Raw genomic sequence first — 19,796 nt, forward strand, 5'->3', positions numbered from 1 at the left:
CCATTCCCGATCGTCTTAGTGCAGGCATTGCTTATTTATTTGTTGGATTTTTTGTGCATAAATTATAAAGCGGGTAGCATAAAAAATATGGGAACAAGGCACCAAGACAAACACAAATCGAGCGCGTCAGAATTTTTGGCGTGGGCGAGAAAAGTTCTTCTTCTTCTTTTTTCGGGGCAGCAGCAGCGGCGGAAAATTGAAAAACATTTTTCACCGTGCGAAAGTTTCTGGTGCTTTTACTTTGACGTCGTTTCATAATGACGAAACGGCATAGCGAGCATTTAGTTTTAAAGCAGCTATAAACAAAGATCATTCGAAGACAGCGGGAAATCTCAAGAGATATTCTTCGTCAAATCGGAAAATTGTATTAAAAAATATGGAAACATAAAGTCAAAAAAAAATGTGCACTTTCTAATCTAAGTTATATTTATTTTTAAATTTTGCATTTATTTTGTATTACCTTTTAAATATTAATACCACTTTTTTTTAGTTTATATAGTAAAAATTATCAATACAAAACCTAAGACTTTTAAACTGTTGATTCTTTAAATATTCTGAAGTTGATGATATGCCTTTTCTCTCTCTTATTAGATATGAAAAAGAGCGATAACCGCCAATATTTTTCATCTGTCATTAATAAAAAGACCTTTCCCCAAGGAGTCAAGTTTAATACAAAAAACAACTTGAGAAATAGCAGCCAATTTCATAGGCTGATTTCATAATCATGGATAATTTATGTGATTACTTAAATGAGCAATGTTAGATCGGTCAAAATAAGAAAAAACTATGCCAAGAACATCTAATTGGTTGGAAAGAAGACAAAAACGCTGAAATATTAAATCTGTCTCGCACACTGCCAGCGAAAAGTATGCTTTTACTTTGTGGGTGGCACGTAGCAACAGGTAGAGGGAGTAGACTTTCGGCCGGCACTGTGGGGCGACAGCAAGCCACAAAATAAATAAAAAGGCAAACAAAAAATACGAAATGAATGCCTGACAACACGGAGCACAGCCGCTGCAATAAATAAATATTCAAATCGGCTAATAAAATTACAAAATACACACCACTCTGTGTAAAAACAGCTTTGGAAATAAACGAATAATGCTTACACTTTCTTAAGTGGACCAATTTTTAAGGGGCAACTAATTCACTATTGAAAGATACAGAAAAAACATTCGAAATAAATGTAATTTTTTGTTATACAACAAATTCTCGCCCTTCTTATCTTGAAGTACAGTGAGTTGAAAGACATTTCTTATCAAGTTCTTATATGTACATATGTAAATACAGCTCGGAACACATTTTTATCGAATCAACGGGGTCTTTTTACAGAACTTATAGAACTGATGCCTATTTGTGGTTTTCAGATGAAAAACACAAATCCATAAAATGTAATGGGGAGACTGAAACCTCAACCGACGCCCACTTTATAGGTATTGTATGATGTTTCATAAGACAGGTGGGCAAGTCTGTTTTTATTGTTACAGACAAACCTCTATAAATCGAACCATTATGTGCTTTTATCTTATGAATACTATAACCTGTTTATAATTGGGTGTTGCTTATATATAGAATAAATAAAGACATCTTTAGAAAGACATTATTTTTTTTAGTTTAATTTAGATTTTTGTATTATTTTTAATGTATTGGTTTTGAACTCTATCATTGTTGAATATTTTTTTTAAATGTTGATCATAGCAAGGTTTTACTGTAGTTTCGCTAATAAAATCAGGAAAATAGAGGGACACCCCACGATTGCTTTGCAATATTTAGGTGCAACTTACATTTATTATATTATTTCCGTTTATCAATCAGAAATCTTTGAAATTCGGGGGAGAAAGAGACAGAGAAGTTCCAATTGGAAAAAGGGCGTTGCAATTTCGAACAAAAGGAGACAACAAAATCGAAACGCCGGCAAAACAAAGACGCGAAGCAGCGGCACAAAGCGGAGAAGCGAAAAGCGACGAAGAAGAGCCACAGAGAGATGCGAAAACTTTGTGAATCTCTCGCAAAAAAGCGGATTAAAAGCAGCCAAATAGATATACATAAATGCAATTAACTAAAGGGGCCTGCATGAAAATTGCAGCAGAACTCAAATTTAGACGGGAATCTCACGCACCCCACACGCACACCACCTCTCAAGCACGCACATTTATATAAATAAACAAAAATGAGCATAAAAAATAGCAAAATTACCTCAGCGCACGTTGTTGTTTTTGTTGCTGCTATGTGAGTGTGTAGTTGCTGGTATTTTTTATAAGATATTGTTATTGTTGCTGCAGCTGCTGAAATATCAGTGATTTTCGCGACACGTAGACGGCCGACGAAGACGCGACGAACTTATTGCACATTGGAAAAGCGTTTCGAGGCGCGGGGCGAGTTCTAAACAGTTGTTAAATAATGTTTATATATGTTTAACAATTTTTAAGAAATACGCGACGTTTTGCTTGTTCTTTCTTATTTACACGAAAATACCGAAACACCAAACGGTCACACTCAGAAATACGTTCTTGGTCGTGGGATTTCATTATCGATAAGTTATATCGTCCGGTACTAAGAAATACCATTTTCAGTTACCCAAAAATACTGAACAATTTCAAACGGTCATACTGTATAAGCAACGATTTGAAAAGTTTATTACATAACTATAGAAACGCAGTCCATATTTACGGGCACTTTTCGAGCAGAGTAGAAGAAGAGACCTCGTGGTGTGTACTGACTTTAAGGTTATTGTACTGTCACAATACAAACATTTCCGGGGTAGCAGATTATGTTCCTTAAATTTGAATGTAAATCGGCTTCCCGCCAAACTCGCTGCACTGAGCCTATCTCTGTCTCACTCTTGCCGCAGAGGGGTCCGCACCTGTGCACCTTAATTTTAAGGGTGACCAGAATTTAACAGGTTCCAATCATTACATCGATTTTAAATGCATTTTTGAAATGTTTTAATATTAGTTAAATGGAAAAATGTAACAATTATAAACGACATATGGTTAATTATATATACTCAATATTAAGTAAAATAGTAAATACATGTTAAGTCGCATCTTAACATTTCCGCTAACAGCGAGCGACAGAGAGCAGCGACGCCGTTAGTGATGGCCTATCCCGCGATAGTCGATACACCATACACATTGCAAAGATTTCAAATCGACGTCCCCCCACCCCTGTCATCAAGTTGCAACCCTAGAGACGCCGGACTTGGTGTAGAAAAAATTCTTTTAGCCTGTAAAGTTACCCCGAAAACGTGAGAAGACCGCTGAAAACGGAGCCCCTGGTAAGTGTAAGGTGGCGCCGAGCGCCTGGGTTCAGAGCTTGATAACCGAGAAACCCCTTGCTGTGACCCCCAGGCCGAACGACCTACGTGTACCGCAGGAAAACGAGGAATACTACGAACAAGATGTCGGACATCTCCAGCGAGGACCTGCGACGCGAGATCCAGGCGGTGTTAAAGGACGCCGACTTGGCCACCATTTCCGCGAAGAGGGTGCGCGAGCAGGTGGAGGGCAAGCTGAACTGCTCCCTGCTGAGCCGCAAGAAGGAGTTCGACAAGATCGTGATGGAGGTGATCAACGAGCAGCAGGACGAGGAGGATGAGGACGATGACGAGGGCAAGGACCCGGACGCCGAGCCCGACGAGGAGAGCGAGCCCAGCGAGGAGGAGGATCCCAGCAGCAGCGAGGAGGAGGCTCAGAAAAAGAAGAAGCCGGGTCCCAAGAAGAGGCCACAGCCCACCAAGCACAAGGCCCCCAAGAAGAAGCGCAAGACCCTGAATGCCGACGATTCCGGCACCGAGAGCGATGCCGGCTCGGACTCCGACTACGAGGTGGTCAAGAAGCCGGCGGCCAAGAAGAAGGCCGGCAAGGCAGGCGGTGCAGGTGGCGGCACCGGGCGCAAGAGCACCGGCTTCACGCGAGCCTACAATCTCTCACCCGAACTGAGCGCCCTCATGGGCGAGTCCTCGCTGCCGCGTCACGAAGTGGTCAAGAAGGTGTGGGCCATCATCAAGGAGCGGGATCTGTACGACCCCAAGAACAAGCAGTTCGCCATCTGCGACGATGAGCTGATGAAGGTGATGAAGATCCGCCGGTTCCGCACCTTCGGCATGCTGAAGCACCTCAAGCCGCACTTTCTCGACTAAGTCCGCCCGCCGATCCTCTCCAGATGCAAATATATATGTGTACGCCTCTCAGCCCAGCCTGGTTTACTGATCCACTGTAACTTTCGGCTCCGCTTGGATTTGTTTGTTCTCACACACACACACCTTTGATTAAGATTTAGTTGACGCATGTGTTTAGCATTAACCTAATTAGGATGGGTTTGATATGCACTTTACGGCATTTTAAGATGAAGTTCATACCGGAAGCGGTAGATGAACGCAAAAATTATATAAAAAACGATTGTAAAACATAAAGTGTATGATTTTTTATAACAAACTCGTGTAGTTTACATTTTATAAAGTATCAAAGAAAAACATAACAAGTTTAAGGCAAAGTATCGAGTAATAAAAGAGAAATAGACGAGTGATGCATCTGAATACAAGAAGTGTGGCTTTCTCTGGGTTTGCTGATGGGTGAAGAAAAATCAGTCATTCGAACGTCGCTTATTGCTCAATAAAGAATTCTTTTTTTATTGTTTTGCGTTTCTCACAATTTCTTACAAACATTTTTCACTTTTCTCTAATATACATATTAGGTGTATATGCAGTGTATATATATATAATTCTCGATCTGATATATATGCCAGCGTGTATATAATTGAAAAAATGGAATTACTTTGCACTGCATTTCAATCAACACTCTCCGGACGAAACGAAAGTACAAAAGTGCCATAATCAAAAGCGGGGGCATAAACGATTAACAAATTAAGTACGTAAACAATACGAGAGGTTAGGTCGATCTCTTTGACGCTGCTATAGCTCAAAAAAGGGATTAATGAGAAAGTTTAGATTAAAAGGAGCACTGATTTTTTATAAAAAAGTGGAAGAACTTTCATGCATAGATTGTACAAATATGTTTAAGCTCGCATTCGAGAACAAACGTAGCTCTCACAGGTTAAAAATATTAAATACGACATTATAAAAGGAACAACTAAAGTAAAGATATCAAGAATTCCTTGAGCTAATCGCATCTTTTGAGCCATAACAGTCTGAGCAATCGAAATGTGTAAAATAAATTCAAGTAACCGGCTATAAAAACATTTTAAGGGGATAAATTCTTGGGGCAAGATTAGTTAGGGCTTAGAGAGTCATGGGGGTTAGTTAACAGAGAGAATACTCCGGCGGCTAAAGCGAGTGCTAAATACTATATCGAAGACGTTAAATGCTAACGAAAAGCAACCAAGAATTCCGCTCGAGCTAAACTAAGCAGTACAATGGTAATAGTAACTTTGTGTTCTCCTTTCCATGTCCTTTTGTGTGACCTCTGTGTGTCTGCGCGTGTGTGTGTGTCAACAATTGTTTTAAATAGTTTTACTTCTTCGCAAAGACAATACTTTCGTTGGCGTTGTTGTTTCTCCTAATTGCTGGTGTTATTGTCCGCATCCGCGCACCCTCCATCCTAGTAGCGGTAGTAGTTGGGCTTGAAAGGACCGGCCTTGTTCAGCCCCATGTACTTGGCCTGCTCGTCGCTCAGCTCCGTCAAATGGGCATCGAAGGTGGGCAGGTGCAGGCTGGCCACATACTCGTCCATCTTCTTGGGCAGCAAGTAGACGTCCGACTTGTAGCGTCCGGGCGGGGCATTAAAAAGCTCAATGAGGGCCAACGCCTGGGTGGCCGAGGTGATGGACACGGCGAACGAGGGGATGCTGGAGCAGCTCAGGTTAACCAGCCTACCCTCGGCCAGCAGGATGATGTACTTGCCCTCCGGCCAGATAATGTGGTCCACCTGGGAACGCACCTTCTCCCAGGTCAGGTCCGGCGTGCGCAGCCCATTAACATCGATCTCAGTGTTGGAGTGGCCCATGTTGCACACGATGCAGCCACTCTTCATCTTGTCCATGTGCTCGCGCACCACCACGTTCTTGTTGCCCGTCGCCGTCACCACAATGTCTACGTTGCGGATCACCTCGTTCAGCTTCACCACGCGGAAACCGTCCATGCTGGCCTGCAGGGCGCAGATGGGATCGATCTCCGTGATGTACACAATGCAGCCCTGTGGGAAGAGGGTGACAAGTTAGTTAGGGTAGTGGCTTCATGCTTGAATGAGATCCATACTTGACCCTTTAGAGCTTGAGCGCAGCCCTTGCCCACATCTCCATAGCCGCAGACCACCACCTGCTTTCCGCCGAACATCACGTCCGTGGAGCGCTTGAGGCTGTCCAGGATGGACTCCTTGCAGCTGTACAGGTTGTCGAACTTGGTCTTGGTCACCGAATCGTTCACATTCATCGCCGGCACCGTCAGCTTGCCGGCCTTGGAGAGCTGATAGAGTCTGTGGACTCCGGTGACGCTCTCCTCCACGATTCCCTTGACCAGCTTGAACATGGTCGGGTACTTCTTCAGCATCAGGTGCGTGGCATCGCCCCCGTCGTCCAGGATCATGTTTGGCTGCCAGTTCTCCGCGTTCACGCAGCGATCTATGCACCACCAGAAGTCTTCCTCCGTCTCCCCGCGCCAGGCAAAGATCGGGATTCCGGACTCGGCCAAAGCAGCGGCCACTTCGTTCTGAAAAATAATGGAACATTAGTGAGTTTAAAGCATAAAAAAGAACAGCTCATTTTATAAGAAATCTCTAGACTTTTGTTAAATTTATTCCCTAAAACGTCATTGGTTGTTTCTTTATAAGCCTTTTAATTGTTTTTCCACTAAATATTTTGGTATTATAGTTAATAAATAGCAAAAGTCATTGTTTTTGCATGACAACCATTACACAAAAACGTAAATGAGTTTTTTCTCCTAAAGCTGTGAATAATCATCACTTCTAAATTGCTGTTCAGCTTATAATAAAACAGGTTGATAGCCTAAAATATATTAAGGTGGTAACAATTTTCAGTATTGAAGGGAACTAAAATATGGTTTTTATATGATCAGTTTTCAGAGGTTTTGAAAAGTTCTAATGGAGTGAAAATGCTAGAGCACTGGAAGGTTATTACACCTATTCCTAAACATTTTAAACCCCTAAAGAGCCGTGATAAATCGAGCCACCCTAATGCGGTGTAAACATTTGGTAATATCTGACTTATATCGGGCTGATAGGGAATCGGGCTGCACCCTCGCTAAGCACGGCACTCGGAGCTCGGCTGATAAGCCCCAGGTGATACAGGTGAATCAGCGTGACAGGCTGTCGGGGGCCCATGGGCGATAAAAGTTTCGACGGCTGGGTGCATAAATGGGCAGGGTGGTGCCCGCGCACTCGGATCGCTTCATTAGAGATGCCATAAAGTGTTCAGAGTCAGCAGACTCGTGATAATTGCATCAGCTACGCCGCAGGACTGGGCAAACAGCCGAATCGATGCTGGAACTGAACATGAAACTGCGTCTACGAGTACAACTTCCACTCCGCAGCGATGTGGCGACCCAATTCAGGGCACATCAATTACTCAGCGATTGCCAAACACTTGAGCCGCGGGCGCTTAATTGATTAACATGGCTTGATTGATCATTTGTTTGCGCCGCCTGGCGTGCCAACAATTGTCTCCAAGCGAGCAGCCAGATCAAGTGACCGAAGTCGAATATAAATGTGAATTTAAATAAATACTGGGAAATTAGTTTAGATATAAACTCGGGAAAATTCGACTCAGTGCATTTAGCACTTCATAAAGTGTGGTTTTCGGCACATGACATGGAGTAATCAATGTATAATACAAAAGATGGAAAAGATTAAAGCTTAATAATAGATAGATAGATAGCTTAAAATCCTTAAATACGTGGACTCACCTGCGTGGAGTAGATGTTGCAGGCGGCCCAGCGCACACTGGCGCCCAGCTCCACCAGCGTCTCGATGAGCACCGCCGTCTGGGCGTTGATGTGTGTGCATCCCACGATCTTGGCGTCCTTCAGCGGCTTGTCCTCGGCGGCCCTTTTCTTCAGCGCAATGATGCCCGGCATTTCCTGCTCGGCAATCTCGATTTCCCGCCGTCCGAACGCATGTTGGGCGGCAATGTTCCTCACACAGAAATCGGAGCTGCCCTTGGTGTTCTTCTGAACCTTCTCGCGCGGCGGCACATCATCGCCATCTTCGCTGCTGCCCGTATAGCTGGCGGAGCTGAAGGAGTCCGTGGAGGAGGCACTTAGCGAGCGGCTCCTGTAGCGGCTGGTCTTCTTCAGGGCCGAGGATTGCTTGGTGGCCGGCGGGGGAACCACCACGCTGGCATCCTGCGGCGCGGGTCCGGCCTGCTGCTGCTTGTCGCCGCCTCCGAATCCAGGATCCACTACCACGGTGTCGGCCAGGTTGTTCATGTTGGAGGTAGGGGGTTATCTGGGGATTTCCCTGGGATCCTGAGAAGATGAGATGCTCTCTGGCTGCTCCTGTACTCCAACTGCTGCTCCAACTTCTCCAGCTGCTGAATTTCCACTCCAAAAGCAATCCTTAGCAGCTCCTCCTTCGAAACGCCCGCCTTGGATGTTATGTAAAGCCTGAAATCCAAGCAGGATAAGCCGAAAGTAGTTGAATCCCTGGTTGGGGGACTATGCTAACCAGAGAATCACGTGATATATGGACGTTGTGTCGCCCACAAATTGCCAATTTAATTGTTCTTGGGCTGCGTCTCCTTTGTTTCACCTCTCCACTATTGTTGTTGTTCTTCTTCTTCGACTTTTTGCGGGGGCTACGCACTTTGGATCCGGGCTTTCCTGGGCTCTCCGGGAAGGGGTAAATGATATAGCCGTCGGCTCTCGGGCGACGTTGTTTGTGTGGCGACCAAGTGGGGATCGTTTGGCGATCGTTTGTTGAATTTGATTTTTATCTGGATAAAAAAAACCGAACCGAACTGAGGGCAGTAAGCGAGAAACGCGAAAATACCACAGGAAGCAAAAAGGCGTTATGCTTTTAGTGTGTTGCGTTCACACTGAAAAACTAAAAAAGTAACGTCTTTTTAAATATTCGTATACAAATTTGTTATTTATTTGTTAATCTGTATACATATGGACATGCAAAATAATTTTCCACCTACTACGAAAAAATATATAAATACACATTATGTTTTATTAAAAACGTTGTGCCAAGTAAGGATTTTCACACACTGGTGTATCACTCGTTAAATTTCTCCGGAACAATAACCAACGAGTTATATTTAAAATAAAGCAGATTCTTAGATAATTCGAGTTTTATTTAAAACAAATAGTTAACATGTTGTCCCTACATTTCCTCCTGCAGGTAGCCGCACACCTCGTAGTCATCCGCCGTGGTGACCAAGTGGGCTTCCGTGAGCAGACCCTCCTTGTAGGTCTGCCTTTTGTCCACCACCCGCGACATTTCCTCCGGAGCAAGGGGTCCCCGCTTGGCGTGTTTCTGAATGAAGTCAGCCGCCAGTCGCCGATCCACGACGGACATCTCCAGGCTGCGACTCCAGGCCAGCAGGGCCAGGGGACGCTCCGGACTCAGAGTCTGCGAGGGAGAGATCAAATGGCGATACAGGCAGCCGCCCAAGATGTCCTGCAGCTGCTTCACTTGGCCGGAAAAAGCGCAGGGATGGTAGAGCATCACAATGGCACCTTCGGCCAGGCTGCGAAGGTATCGCTGTGGCGGCAAATAGGTGTAAGATCCATATTCAGCGGGTATGGGACGATAGGGGCCACTGAAAAAGAGGCTCAGGTTTATCTCACTGCGGGAAGTTATAATAGCAATCAGCTCACTTAGTGACAGGCAGGTGGGAGTAACTTATGGGCTCATTAAGGCATTTGGCCGGTGGCAAATAGGCGCTGGGCAGGAAGTGTTCCGTGAGAATGGCCTCCCTGGTCGGGTCCGGCTGGTACGAGCTGCGATTGCTGCTGATGCACAAGTAGTTCAGGCTATCACGGATGTCGGTTGGATCGAAATCCACTGCAAGGTTGCTCTGAAAAAAGAGTAATGGAAATTACATATATAATAGGTCGAATCATAATCATGATCAAGCGGTAATCCCTAATTCCTAAATACTCTTTTATTGGGATTGCATTGGTACACTCACCTTGCCATCATCGCAAATGCTTTGTTTGCCCTGCGAAGTATTCTCCGATTTCTTCCCATCAATGGGCTTCTTTTTTACCAAGTGGGGTTCTCCAGGAGCTTGGGGAAACCACTTGCCCCGCCAATTATCCTTCGTTGTGGAGTTGTCCGATTGGTTCTGGTCCTTTGGAGTCATCATAGCCCGGTGTGGTTCCCCAGGGGCTTGGGGAAACCACTTGCCCTGCCAATTATCCTTGGTTGTGGACTCTACCGGAGGAACTCCCTCTGTGGTGCTCTTTTCATTAGATTCCGCCGTAGCCTGCTTTTCCCCTGGAACATGCGGAAACCACTTGCCCTGCCAGTCATCTTCTCCGGGAGCAGCCCCCAAGGGCACCTGCACACGTTGCACACCATTGGAAATGTCTGGCGGGGGCTTCCCCATCCTCCCCAGCTTCTCATCCAGATCAAAAGTGGGCTCCAAGAGGTTAACATGCGATTTCTTGATGGATTTCGCCTCGTTGGAGGCGAACCACAGGCACATGAGTGTGAAGTATTGCCAAATAAACATAATAATAGTTAATCAAAGGAAAACAAAAGAGGAAAACAAGCAACAAAAATATAATTAAGAACTTAGCAAACAGCTGTGGAGTTGCGTTTCCCAACACTGGGCAAAGTATGACTTATTTTAGCAGGGTATCAACAGGTGGTTTTGGTTTTAGGGCGTATTCGACCACAATTAAAGCGATTTTTTTTTTAAATTGCGTAATAAAGCGCATTTAAAATGGATAAGTGCGTAAGGAAAAACCAAAGAAAACTAATTATTTAAAATAGGTAAAGAACGATGGTATAGTTTCTGGGTTTTAAAAAACAACTTTATACTTTATTTATTAAATGTGTTCTTCTTAATTTTTTCATATAGTTTCTGACTATAATTGGATATTAAAAGTAGCTGAAAGTATAAAGTTAAATTCATTTTAAATTTAATTTTTGAAACCCACCTTTTCGAACCTCCCCTGCAGGGCCCTAAGCAGGCGTTATTTTTCGCCCACTACGCACCTGGTCACACTGCGCAGAGAAACAGAAAAGAGGAAGAACAAGGGCCAACTTGATGGTCACCTAACTGCGCTTTATTAATTCATTATTTTCCAAAATAATGCACACTTACGCCCGCCCCCAGCCGCCCTCCGCCCCCGCCAATCATAAAATGTGAGTGGTAAGCACTTTCCCCCGCGTCTTATCAACAATTTCAGCCCCAATTCTCAACTCTTCCGTTTCCTTGTTTCTTCGCCCACCCAGAAAACAATAACAAAGGTCTGTTATTGTTGTTGCTGCTAATTAAGAACTTAGCAAACAGCTGTGGAGTTGCGTTTCCCAACACTGGGCAAAGTATGACTTATTTTAGCAGGGTATCAACAGGTGGTTTTGGTTTTAGGGCGTATTCGACCACAATTAAAGCGATTTTTTTTTAAATTGCGTAATAAAGCGCATTTAAAATGGATAAGTGCGTAAGGAAAAACCAAAGAAAACTAATTATTTAAAATAGGTAAAGAACGATGGTATAGTTTCTGGGTTTTAAAAAACAACTTTATACTTTATTTATTAAATGTGTTCTTCTTAATTTTTTCATATAGTTTCTGACTATAATTGGATATTAAAAGTAGCTGAAAGTATAAAGTTAAATTCATTTTAAATTTAATTTTTGAAACCCACCTTTTCGAACCTCCCCTGCAGGGCCCTAAGCAGGCGTTATTTTTCGCCCACTACGCACCTGGTCACACTGCGCAGAGAAACAGAAAAGAGGAAGAACAAGGGCCAACTTGATGGTCACCTAACTGCGCTTTATTAATTCATTATTTTCCAAAATAATGCACACTTACGCCCGCCCCCAGCCGCCCTCCGCCCCCGCCAATCATAAAATGTGAGTGGTAAGCACTTTCCCCCGCGTCTTATCAACAATTTCAGCCCCAATTCTCAACTCTTCCGTTTCCTTGTTTCTTCGCCCACCCAGAAAACAATAACAAAGGTCTGTTATTGTTGTTGCTGCTGCTGCGCTGCGCTGGAAAAAACAGATTCACGAGGAAATTTAAAACGCACAAAGGAAAAATCGGAAATTTCGGAATTGGCGAACCACCCGGGCAAGATGTCGTGGTTCAATCCCTGGGATGGCCTCAAGACGAAAATGTGTCGCTACCTGCTGCAGCGATATTTGGGCCAGTTTTTCGAGAATAACCTGAACCTGGAGCAGCTGAAGGTTGATCTCTACAATGGCAAGGCGGTGGTGGAGGACATATTCCTGAAGGTCAACGCGTTCAATGACCTCTTCGAGGATCAGGGCTGGGCCTTCGAGGTGGTTTCGGGCCACATTGGTCGCCTCACAGTGGTTGTGCCCTGGAACGCCCTGATGACCAACGACAGCAGTCTGGAGATCCACAATCTTACGATCACCTTGAGGCCAGTTACCCGCTTTCAAAGCGGCACCACCATGCTGGAGTCCATGTGGTCCTCAGTAAGCAGCTCCATGCAAATGGCCGAGGAGTGCATGAAGCAGGTGGACGAAGATGTGCCCTTTCTGAATCACAATAACGCCCTGATTGGCCTGGAGAAGTTTGCCGAAACCATTGACAACGTGCTCAATCGCATACGGGCCAAGCTGACGAATACCACTTTAAACATAGAGTACCTGCTGCCCAGATCGGACAGGAAACTGGTGCTGTCCTTCCAGGCCAGCCATGTGGAGTACAAGAACAAAACGGGCTACGAGATGCCCATGTCCACCTCCCAGGACACCGAAACCGAAGAAGATCCCAACAGCAGCTTCAATGCCCTGCCCATGATAGCCAAGCACAATCTGGTGATCGAGGGACTCAGCTTGCACACCTCCGAGGTGCTCGATGTGATGGACCACCAGTTTGGACCCACTCCCTACGAGCAGCTCTGCAAGATTGTGGAGCTCAAAGGCGCGCAGAACATACAGATCAACATCAAGCAGACGGAGAACATTGTGGGGCCGAAAGTCAGTCTGGAACTGAGTCTGGATGACATATACTTCATGATCACGCCGCGGCAAATACACCTGCTCATCGAGCTCTCCAAGGGCTTCAACAGCGGAGGCCAGCAGGAGAGACCCAAAAAGGGCAGGAGCCTCAAGTCGGCTCCACCCAGTGAGTATCAGATGCAAAATCAGCAGCAGCCCACCAGAATGACCGGAATTCTGGGTCAGAATGCAGATTGGTGTACCGGAATGTCCGATCCAGAGCCCTCCGAATACTCTGGCTATGGGAATGCACCGAGGAGCGCTTACTCACGCAGTCGGAAGATGAGCGAGTCCACCAACAGCATGCTCACCTCCTGCACAAATACCCTCCAGCAGGAATTGGGCTACACAGAGAAGTCCGGCGAGATACTCAAGTTTAAGGTACAAATCTCCAAGATCTATGGAGTTGCTCTGCATCAGGATATTCTCATTCAAAACACGGCCAGCATCGACAGCGGCTGCACGGTTTTCGATCACGCCAGCTACCTTCGCTACTCGGACACTGCCAGTGGTTTCTTTCTGGGCACCCTCCTCGATAACCACATGCCCCTGCAGCAGCAGCAGTATCTGCTGCTGCGAGCGGCCCCCATCATCGTTGGTGGAAGCCAGCAGCGCTACTTCCAGGAGCTCACGTCTAGAACTACACTCTCCGCCACCGCGGTGGATCTCTGCGAGGTTTTGGACAACTCCATGGAGCACCTGCTGCAGTTCGATCGCCAGCGCAACTGCCCGGATGGCTACCACATCCGACCGGAAATTGTGATCACCCAGAGCTCCTCGTTTATGTTCAAACAGAACCACAATCGTTGCACCAACAAAATCGAATGCAGTTTGGACGAGTGCACGGCGGAGTTGGATATATCTATATACGACCGCTTGGGAGCACTCTTTGGTAGCTCACCTTTTTCCAGGGATTCGGCTCCTTCAAATCCCTATCCAGATGATCCCAGCCAAACGGAGTTCAGCGTAAAGTGCGAGAATCTGCGTCTTCACTTGCGCTTTCCCGTTGTCGATGGCAGGGCCGCTAACGATCCGCAGAAGATTCCCTGGTGGAAGAAGAACGTGCGACGGGATTTCTTGGCCTTGGAGTTCCGGTCCTTGGTGGTCAGTTCAAGGTCTCAGATCAGCATCGTTTCGGATGAACTGGATGCGTTTTACTGTGATGCAGATAAACAGAGTGCGGTGCACCTCGTGAAGTGCCAGCAAAGAATGCAGTCGAATAAGAAGATCCAAATTGACATACTCCAGCTGAAGGACACCAGTGATAGCCAGAAGAAGCCCCCAAGGAAATCGCCCTTTAGCTCAAAATGTACCTTTGGCTACACTTCCCATGTGGAGGGACTCGATAGGAGTGTGGACAAAACTGATTCCCTTCTGCCGGGCGAAACGGAGGAAATCAATGAGTTCTGCGATAGTTGCACCCAATCCTCAAAGCTGAAAATCTTTGTCTTTATCCCACTCGTAAAGGTTGTGCTGGAATCCAAGAGCATGTATGAACTGATATACAACCGGCTGAATGGAGATCTCTTCATGTGGGAGCCACGTTCCCCGCATTATGACAACAATCCGGAGGAGGAAACTGGAGAGTCGAAGACCCTGGACGCGGAGCCCCAGTTGGAGGAGTTCAGGAGGAACCTGCTCCTCAGCACCAGTGCAATGGAGAGCAGTATTTACTTCTCGATGGCGGAGCCAACGGTTTCTGCCGCACCGGTGCCACCTGTCCGAAATGAAGCCTTCTCCTTTGAGCTATTCGTGGAGCAGGGATCCTTAATTCTGTTCTCCCACTTTCTGGATCCCGAGAGCAATCAGCGCTCCAAGGAGTGCGGCAAGTTCCAGGTGAATGTCAAGGAGCTGCGATTGTTTACAGTGAATGGTTTGGATAATGATTCGACCAGGAGTTTCTTCTGCATCCAACTGGGCGAAATTGAGGCTTTGCATTGCGGAAATACTCTTCAGGATTTGGTGCTAGCCTGGAGTGATTTGCCTGACGAGAACCTGCTGCCCACCATCTATAATTTTTCGAATGGACAGCAGCAGCAGGATAGAAAAAGAGCGGAGGTATTATCGCTTGTGGCCGAGATAAAGAAGCAACCGGAGCAGCGCATCAAGAGGATGAAGATGTCCTTTGGAATAAGTGGCGCCATTCTGCAGCATCACTCCTGCCACTCTGAGCACACGTGGCTGAATCAATTAATGGACTTTATGGACGTAGCTGATTTTCCCATCGAAGAGTACGAACCCTTCGCCCTGGTTTCCGAGTTGCAACTGCATGTGTGGAATGCTGGGATCGACTATCGCCCGAAGTTTTTCCCTCAGCGCGCCTTTGTCGATCTGGGTTACTGCACCCTGAGCAGCAATATCATATCATCCATGAGCGGCTGCACCCTGCGACTCCTGGCCGAGGATTGTGTTCTCCAGCTGGGTCTGGTTAACGAATCCAACGACTCTTTGATACCTGTGTTGAATCTTGGACTGCTGAACATATCGTTCAGGTTGAATGCGGAAGGAAGCGGACAACCGCGAGTGGATCTACGTTCATCCATCCACGACATGCATCTGAAGACCTGCTACGATTCGGCGGCAGCTCTGGCCCAACTGATAGCCTATGTGGCCAACGACAGGGACTTGTGCCCGCCCGAGGAGCCCATCTTAAATGAGGAAATCAAGCCCGCAGAACCGAAAGCGAGTGAGGAGCAGGAGGTGAGCGATCACACCCAGAACCATGTGAGCAAACTGATGGCCGACGCTGTGATGGATGTACAATGCTCACCCAATCCCAAAGCTGTCAAATCTCCGGGCGGAAGGGAGGAGGGCATCGAGATCTTTTACTTTCCGGATGAGCCGAAGGAGAAGCGAAAATCCACACCAGCCAAACAACAGACCAAATCCCTGATGGTGGAGAGCCCCTCGGTCATCGGGGACATCCTGGATTTTGAGTCGAATGTGATCTTGCAGTCTTACTATCAACAGAGTCAAGTGCACCCGCCGGCAACATTGGTCTCCGAAGTGCAGCTGGAGCTGGGATCTCTGGGTACCGTGGAGGAGCGTGATTTTGACATTATCCACGACGAGGAAATATCACGCATGGACAAGTTTGGCATCAAGCAGATCTACATCTCGGAGGATCCGCTCCAGATTGTGGATAACCACTTTGAACTGCCTCACGAGAAGGTGGATCTGCTGAGGCCTCCAGCTAATTTCCCAGTGGCCGAGAGCAGTTACACTCTCTGTGAGATGACCTTCACCTGGCACCTTTATGGAGGCCGGGATTTTCCGGATGAACCTCTCAAGAAATCCTCTTCATCTACTACCAGTGGTTTTGGCATGTCGGATACATACAAGTATGGAGTGTCCCAAGCTCAAGAACAGGAGAAACAGGACAGAAAGGGCTCCAAGAAAACTGAGCCCAATCAGCCAAAGGGTTCCAAGCGCAACTTGGAGGTTCTAGTGGAGATACAGCTGTCCAAGATTCGATTCTCCTACGAAACCTATCCATTGACCTCCATGTACTCCTCCCGCCAGGTGCTGCTTGTCTCGGAAATCGAAATAAGAGACAGGCTGCGCTCCTCGGACATCAACAAGTTTCTGTATCACCCAACGGGCAACAATTTGTCCCACAAGCCGGACGAGAACATGGTGATAGTGAAGGCCCTGAATGTGCGCCCTAATCCACAGAAGAGCTCCGCGGAGGAGTGTTCCTTGAGAGTTTCCATTCTGCCCATAAAACTCAACATTGACCAGGACACGCTGCTCTTTCTGGAGGACTTCTTCTCGGGCATGTTCCGGAATTCTGCAGGAGCTACAGGTAGCAGCAAAACGGAGAGCAGCGGCTCGTCCGCAGCGGATATGCCGGTCATGTCGGTAAGCAAATTACCGGAAGATCTGTCCGACGAACTGCCCGACTCCGAGGTCAAGGAGATGGTGGAAAGGAATCTAAATGTGCTGATTGAAGAGAACAGCGTGGATATCGAGTTGGAAGAGGATCCGGCCACGGCTCCACCTGTGTTCTTCCGCGAGGTAATATTCAGTCCAGCGCTGCCCATTTGCTTCGACTATCATGGCAGGCGCATTGAGCTCTCCCGAGGACCAGTCACCGGCTTGATCATGGGTCTGGCCCAGCTGCAAGGATCCGGAATTAATCTGAAGGAAATTGTCAACCGCAGGGGCATCCTGGGGTGGAATAAACTCTTCGAGTTTCTGGCCAAGGAGTGGCTCAAGGACATCAAGCGGAATCAACTGCCCAATATACTGAGCGGCATTGGTCCCACAAATGCAGTGTTGCAGCTTTTCCAGGGTGTCTACGATCTTTTCCGGCTGCCCATCGAGCAGTACAACAAGGATGGTCGGATTATCAGAGGCTTCCAGCTGGGAGCGCAGAGTTTCACGGCCCGCACAGCACTGGCTGCCTTGGAGATCACCTCCAGGATCATACACCTGCTGCAATTCACGGCTGAGACTACTTTCGATATGCTTTCTGCAGGTCCGTCCATGAAGAAGCGGAAGGGCGGCCGGCAGGGCAAGAGGAGGCGCCAGGGGCGACCCAAGGACCTTCGGGAGGGCGTGGCCAACGCCTACACCATCGTGAGGGAGGGCATCAACGAATCGGCCAACACACTCATCGAAGCGGCCATCACGGAGCACGACCAGAAGGGCTACAGCGGAGCAGTGGGCGCCGTGGTGCGCCAGATACCGCAGCTCGTCGTCTGCCCAGCGGTGCTGGCCACCCAAGCCACCACCAACATCCTGGGCGGCGCTAAGAGCTCACTGGTTCCGGAGGCAAAGCTGGAGGCGCGCGACAAGTGGAAGCAGGAGATCCACTAAGGACGCTGCTTCCCCAGATCGGTTAGGTTTACGGTAGCTTTAGTTCGAGGGGCTTATAACATAACGTAATGTTTTCTATTGTTTTACTAATAATAAACAATGTACATAAAAGGAGCACATACACAACGAGGGGAGACGAGGGATGTGGGATCCCGAACGGCGATTCCGGAAAGGGTGTGATTGAACTTATCCTTTTTAGCCATACTACAGTACATGAAAGTTATATTTTTTATTATTTTACCCAAATAAAAATGTATATAAAATGAATTTGCAGTTGTATTTGTTTATTTAGTAACAAACGGCATTAGGTATGTATCGCTGTCGAGTTTTGGACACGTCCTTTTAAGTATAAATACTCAAATGTTTTTAAAAAATATACTTTTTACTTAGTTCACTATAAAGCAAATAGCATATTTTTCATATTCAATCCGTGTCACAAACTTGCAAATAGTAAGTGTGTAAAATGCTAGGATGTACAAGTGTCAGTATTTCTTTATTGAAAAATGTTCCTCAAAATAAAGATTTAAATTCAATATTTTTACCGATTCAAATAAATTCTAACCGTTATTATTTAACGGGATTTTCGACTACCGATAAGTCATCATGTGTGAATGGCAGCTGTGGGGACAGCTGATATGGACTGCTGTTCGGGGCGAATGCCAGTTAGTTGGCGCATGGTTTACGTAAAAGCCGCACAAATTGCTTGGTTTTTTAATAAAAAATACATTTCTAAGTAGAAATTAAAGTGCAAAACCATGTCTGCCGGCTTGACTCGCTTGTGGGAGCGCCTGCCGCTCAAAAAACAGGCGGCCCAGAGCAGTATCCGAGTTTTTTCCAACCAGGAGCAGCAGCAGCCAGAAGTGGAAGACGATGAAGGTAAACAATAGGGTGTTCCTCAGAAAATGCAGACATTAATGGATTCGTCTTCTCCTACGCTTATAGAATTCCGGGTGCTGAGTCTGCGGACAATGAAGCAGCAGTTCCAGCGGCGCCAGCAGGTGCGCAGGGATCCCATCACACCTCCTCGTACCGGTCGCATGGCGGTGGATCAGGATTGGTCGGCCGTTTGGCCAGGACCACGCTCCTTCCACCCGGCCAGTGTGCCTCTGCCACTTCGCCAGGGATTCACCGAGCGAGGAGCAGCCGCCCCGTCGAAATACGCCAACGCCGAGCTGATGAAGATACCCAACTTTTTGCACTTGACGCCACCGGCCATCCGGCAACAGTGCGAGGCCATCAAGAAATTCTGCACGCCGTGGCCAAAGGGTCTGGAGACGGAGGCCAAGTGGCAGCGCCACTTCCCCGTGGAGGTCACCACCACGGACTTTTGTCACAGCTTGCCCACGATCAGAAATCCGGAGGCCAGACGAGTCACCATTTCCCTGAAGCTATCTGATCTAAAGTTCGATGCGCATGCCCGGGATAAGTTCCTGCGCCTGGTGGGCGATCGTTACAACAAGGATACGGACATCCTCACCTTCGTCACGGATCGGTGTCCGCAAAAGAAGCAGAACTACGACTACGCCCTGTATTTACTGACGGCTTGTTACCACGAATCCTTTGTGACCGAGCCCTGGGAGGCAACCAAGTCGGAGGCCGACATGGAGGTCTATCTGTTCGAGAGGAACCGGTCCAAGCTCTCCGCCGAGGCAATCCTCAACTGGAACGCCAAAGAGGGTGCTCCCAAGGTGGCTCCGAGTAAATCATATGCCAATTGTGTGGAGCAACTGATCAACGAGGGGGAAAACGAGTACAACTTGGGCAAATACAAGGAGGAGGTCAAGAAAATGTTGAACATTGCCTAGAGAAGAGTTGTTGAAAGCAATAAAGCGAGATGTTATAGATGGGACTACCCT

At 46.9% G+C, this 19,796-nt stretch overlaps 5 protein-coding genes across 8 annotated transcripts; 3 read left to right on the forward strand and 2 right to left on the reverse strand.

The window, feature by feature from the left end:
• Positions 1-3,121: 3,121 nt before the first annotated feature.
• LOC108035296 (uncharacterized) lies at positions 3,122-4,545 on the forward strand. The gene is made up of 2 exons (XM_017110864.3): positions 3,122-3,277; positions 3,351-4,545. Exon 2 carries the CDS (start codon positions 3,401-3,403, stop codon positions 4,139-4,141), a length of 741 nt encoding a protein of 246 aa, XP_016966353.1. The 5' UTR covers positions 3,122-3,277; positions 3,351-3,400; the 3' UTR covers positions 4,142-4,545.
• A 58-nt stretch (positions 4,546-4,603) lies between these two features.
• On the reverse strand, positions 4,604-8,947 carry LOC108035295 (adenosylhomocysteinase-like 1). The gene is made up of 4 exons (XM_017110863.3): positions 8,637-8,947; positions 7,877-8,575; positions 6,215-6,664; positions 4,604-6,152 (listed from the first exon to the last, which is right to left on the reverse strand). The coding sequence occupies exons 2-4, from the start codon at positions 8,396-8,398 to the stop codon at positions 5,559-5,561; spliced, it is 1,566 nt and encodes a 521-aa protein (XP_016966352.1). The 5' UTR covers positions 8,399-8,575; positions 8,637-8,947; the 3' UTR covers positions 4,604-5,558.
• A 299-nt stretch (positions 8,948-9,246) lies between these two features.
• Positions 9,247-10,745, reverse strand: LOC108034538 (uncharacterized). The gene is made up of 3 exons (XM_017109464.3): positions 10,108-10,745; positions 9,794-9,993; positions 9,247-9,735 (listed from the first exon to the last, which is right to left on the reverse strand). Exons 1-3 carry the CDS (start codon positions 10,651-10,653, stop codon positions 9,297-9,299), a joined length of 1,185 nt encoding a protein of 394 aa, XP_016964953.1. The 5' UTR covers positions 10,654-10,745; the 3' UTR covers positions 9,247-9,296.
• Positions 10,746-11,126: 381 nt separating this feature from the next.
• Positions 11,127-18,207, forward strand: LOC108035180 (autophagy-related protein 2 homolog A). 4 transcript variants are annotated; one of them, XM_050885896.1, is made up of 2 exons: positions 11,127-11,291; positions 12,094-18,207. In XM_050885896.1, the coding sequence occupies exon 2, from the start codon at positions 12,226-12,228 to the stop codon at positions 17,938-17,940; it is 5,715 nt and encodes a 1,904-aa protein (XP_050741853.1). In that variant the 5' UTR covers positions 11,127-11,291; positions 12,094-12,225; the 3' UTR covers positions 17,941-18,207. The 4 variants fall into 4 exon arrangements, with proteins under 4 accessions (XP_050741853.1, XP_050741854.1, XP_016966140.1 ...); XM_050885897.1 differs by having other exon boundaries at positions 11,133-11,298; XM_017110651.3 differs by lacking the exon at positions 11,127-11,291 and adding an exon at positions 11,837-12,003.
• Positions 18,208-18,588: 381 nt separating this feature from the next.
• LOC108034530 (28S ribosomal protein S35, mitochondrial) lies at positions 18,589-19,787 on the forward strand. The gene is made up of 2 exons (XM_017109456.2): positions 18,589-18,816; positions 18,883-19,787. Exons 1-2 carry the CDS (start codon positions 18,696-18,698, stop codon positions 19,743-19,745), a joined length of 984 nt encoding a protein of 327 aa, XP_016964945.1. The 5' UTR covers positions 18,589-18,695; the 3' UTR covers positions 19,746-19,787.
• Positions 19,788-19,796: the final 9 nt, after the last annotated feature.

This window comes from Drosophila biarmipes, chromosome 3L (genome assembly GCF_025231255.1).
Source record: "Drosophila biarmipes strain raj3 chromosome 3L, RU_DBia_V1.1, whole genome shotgun sequence".
NCBI classification, from domain to species: Eukaryota; Metazoa; Arthropoda; class Insecta; order Diptera; family Drosophilidae; genus Drosophila; species Drosophila biarmipes.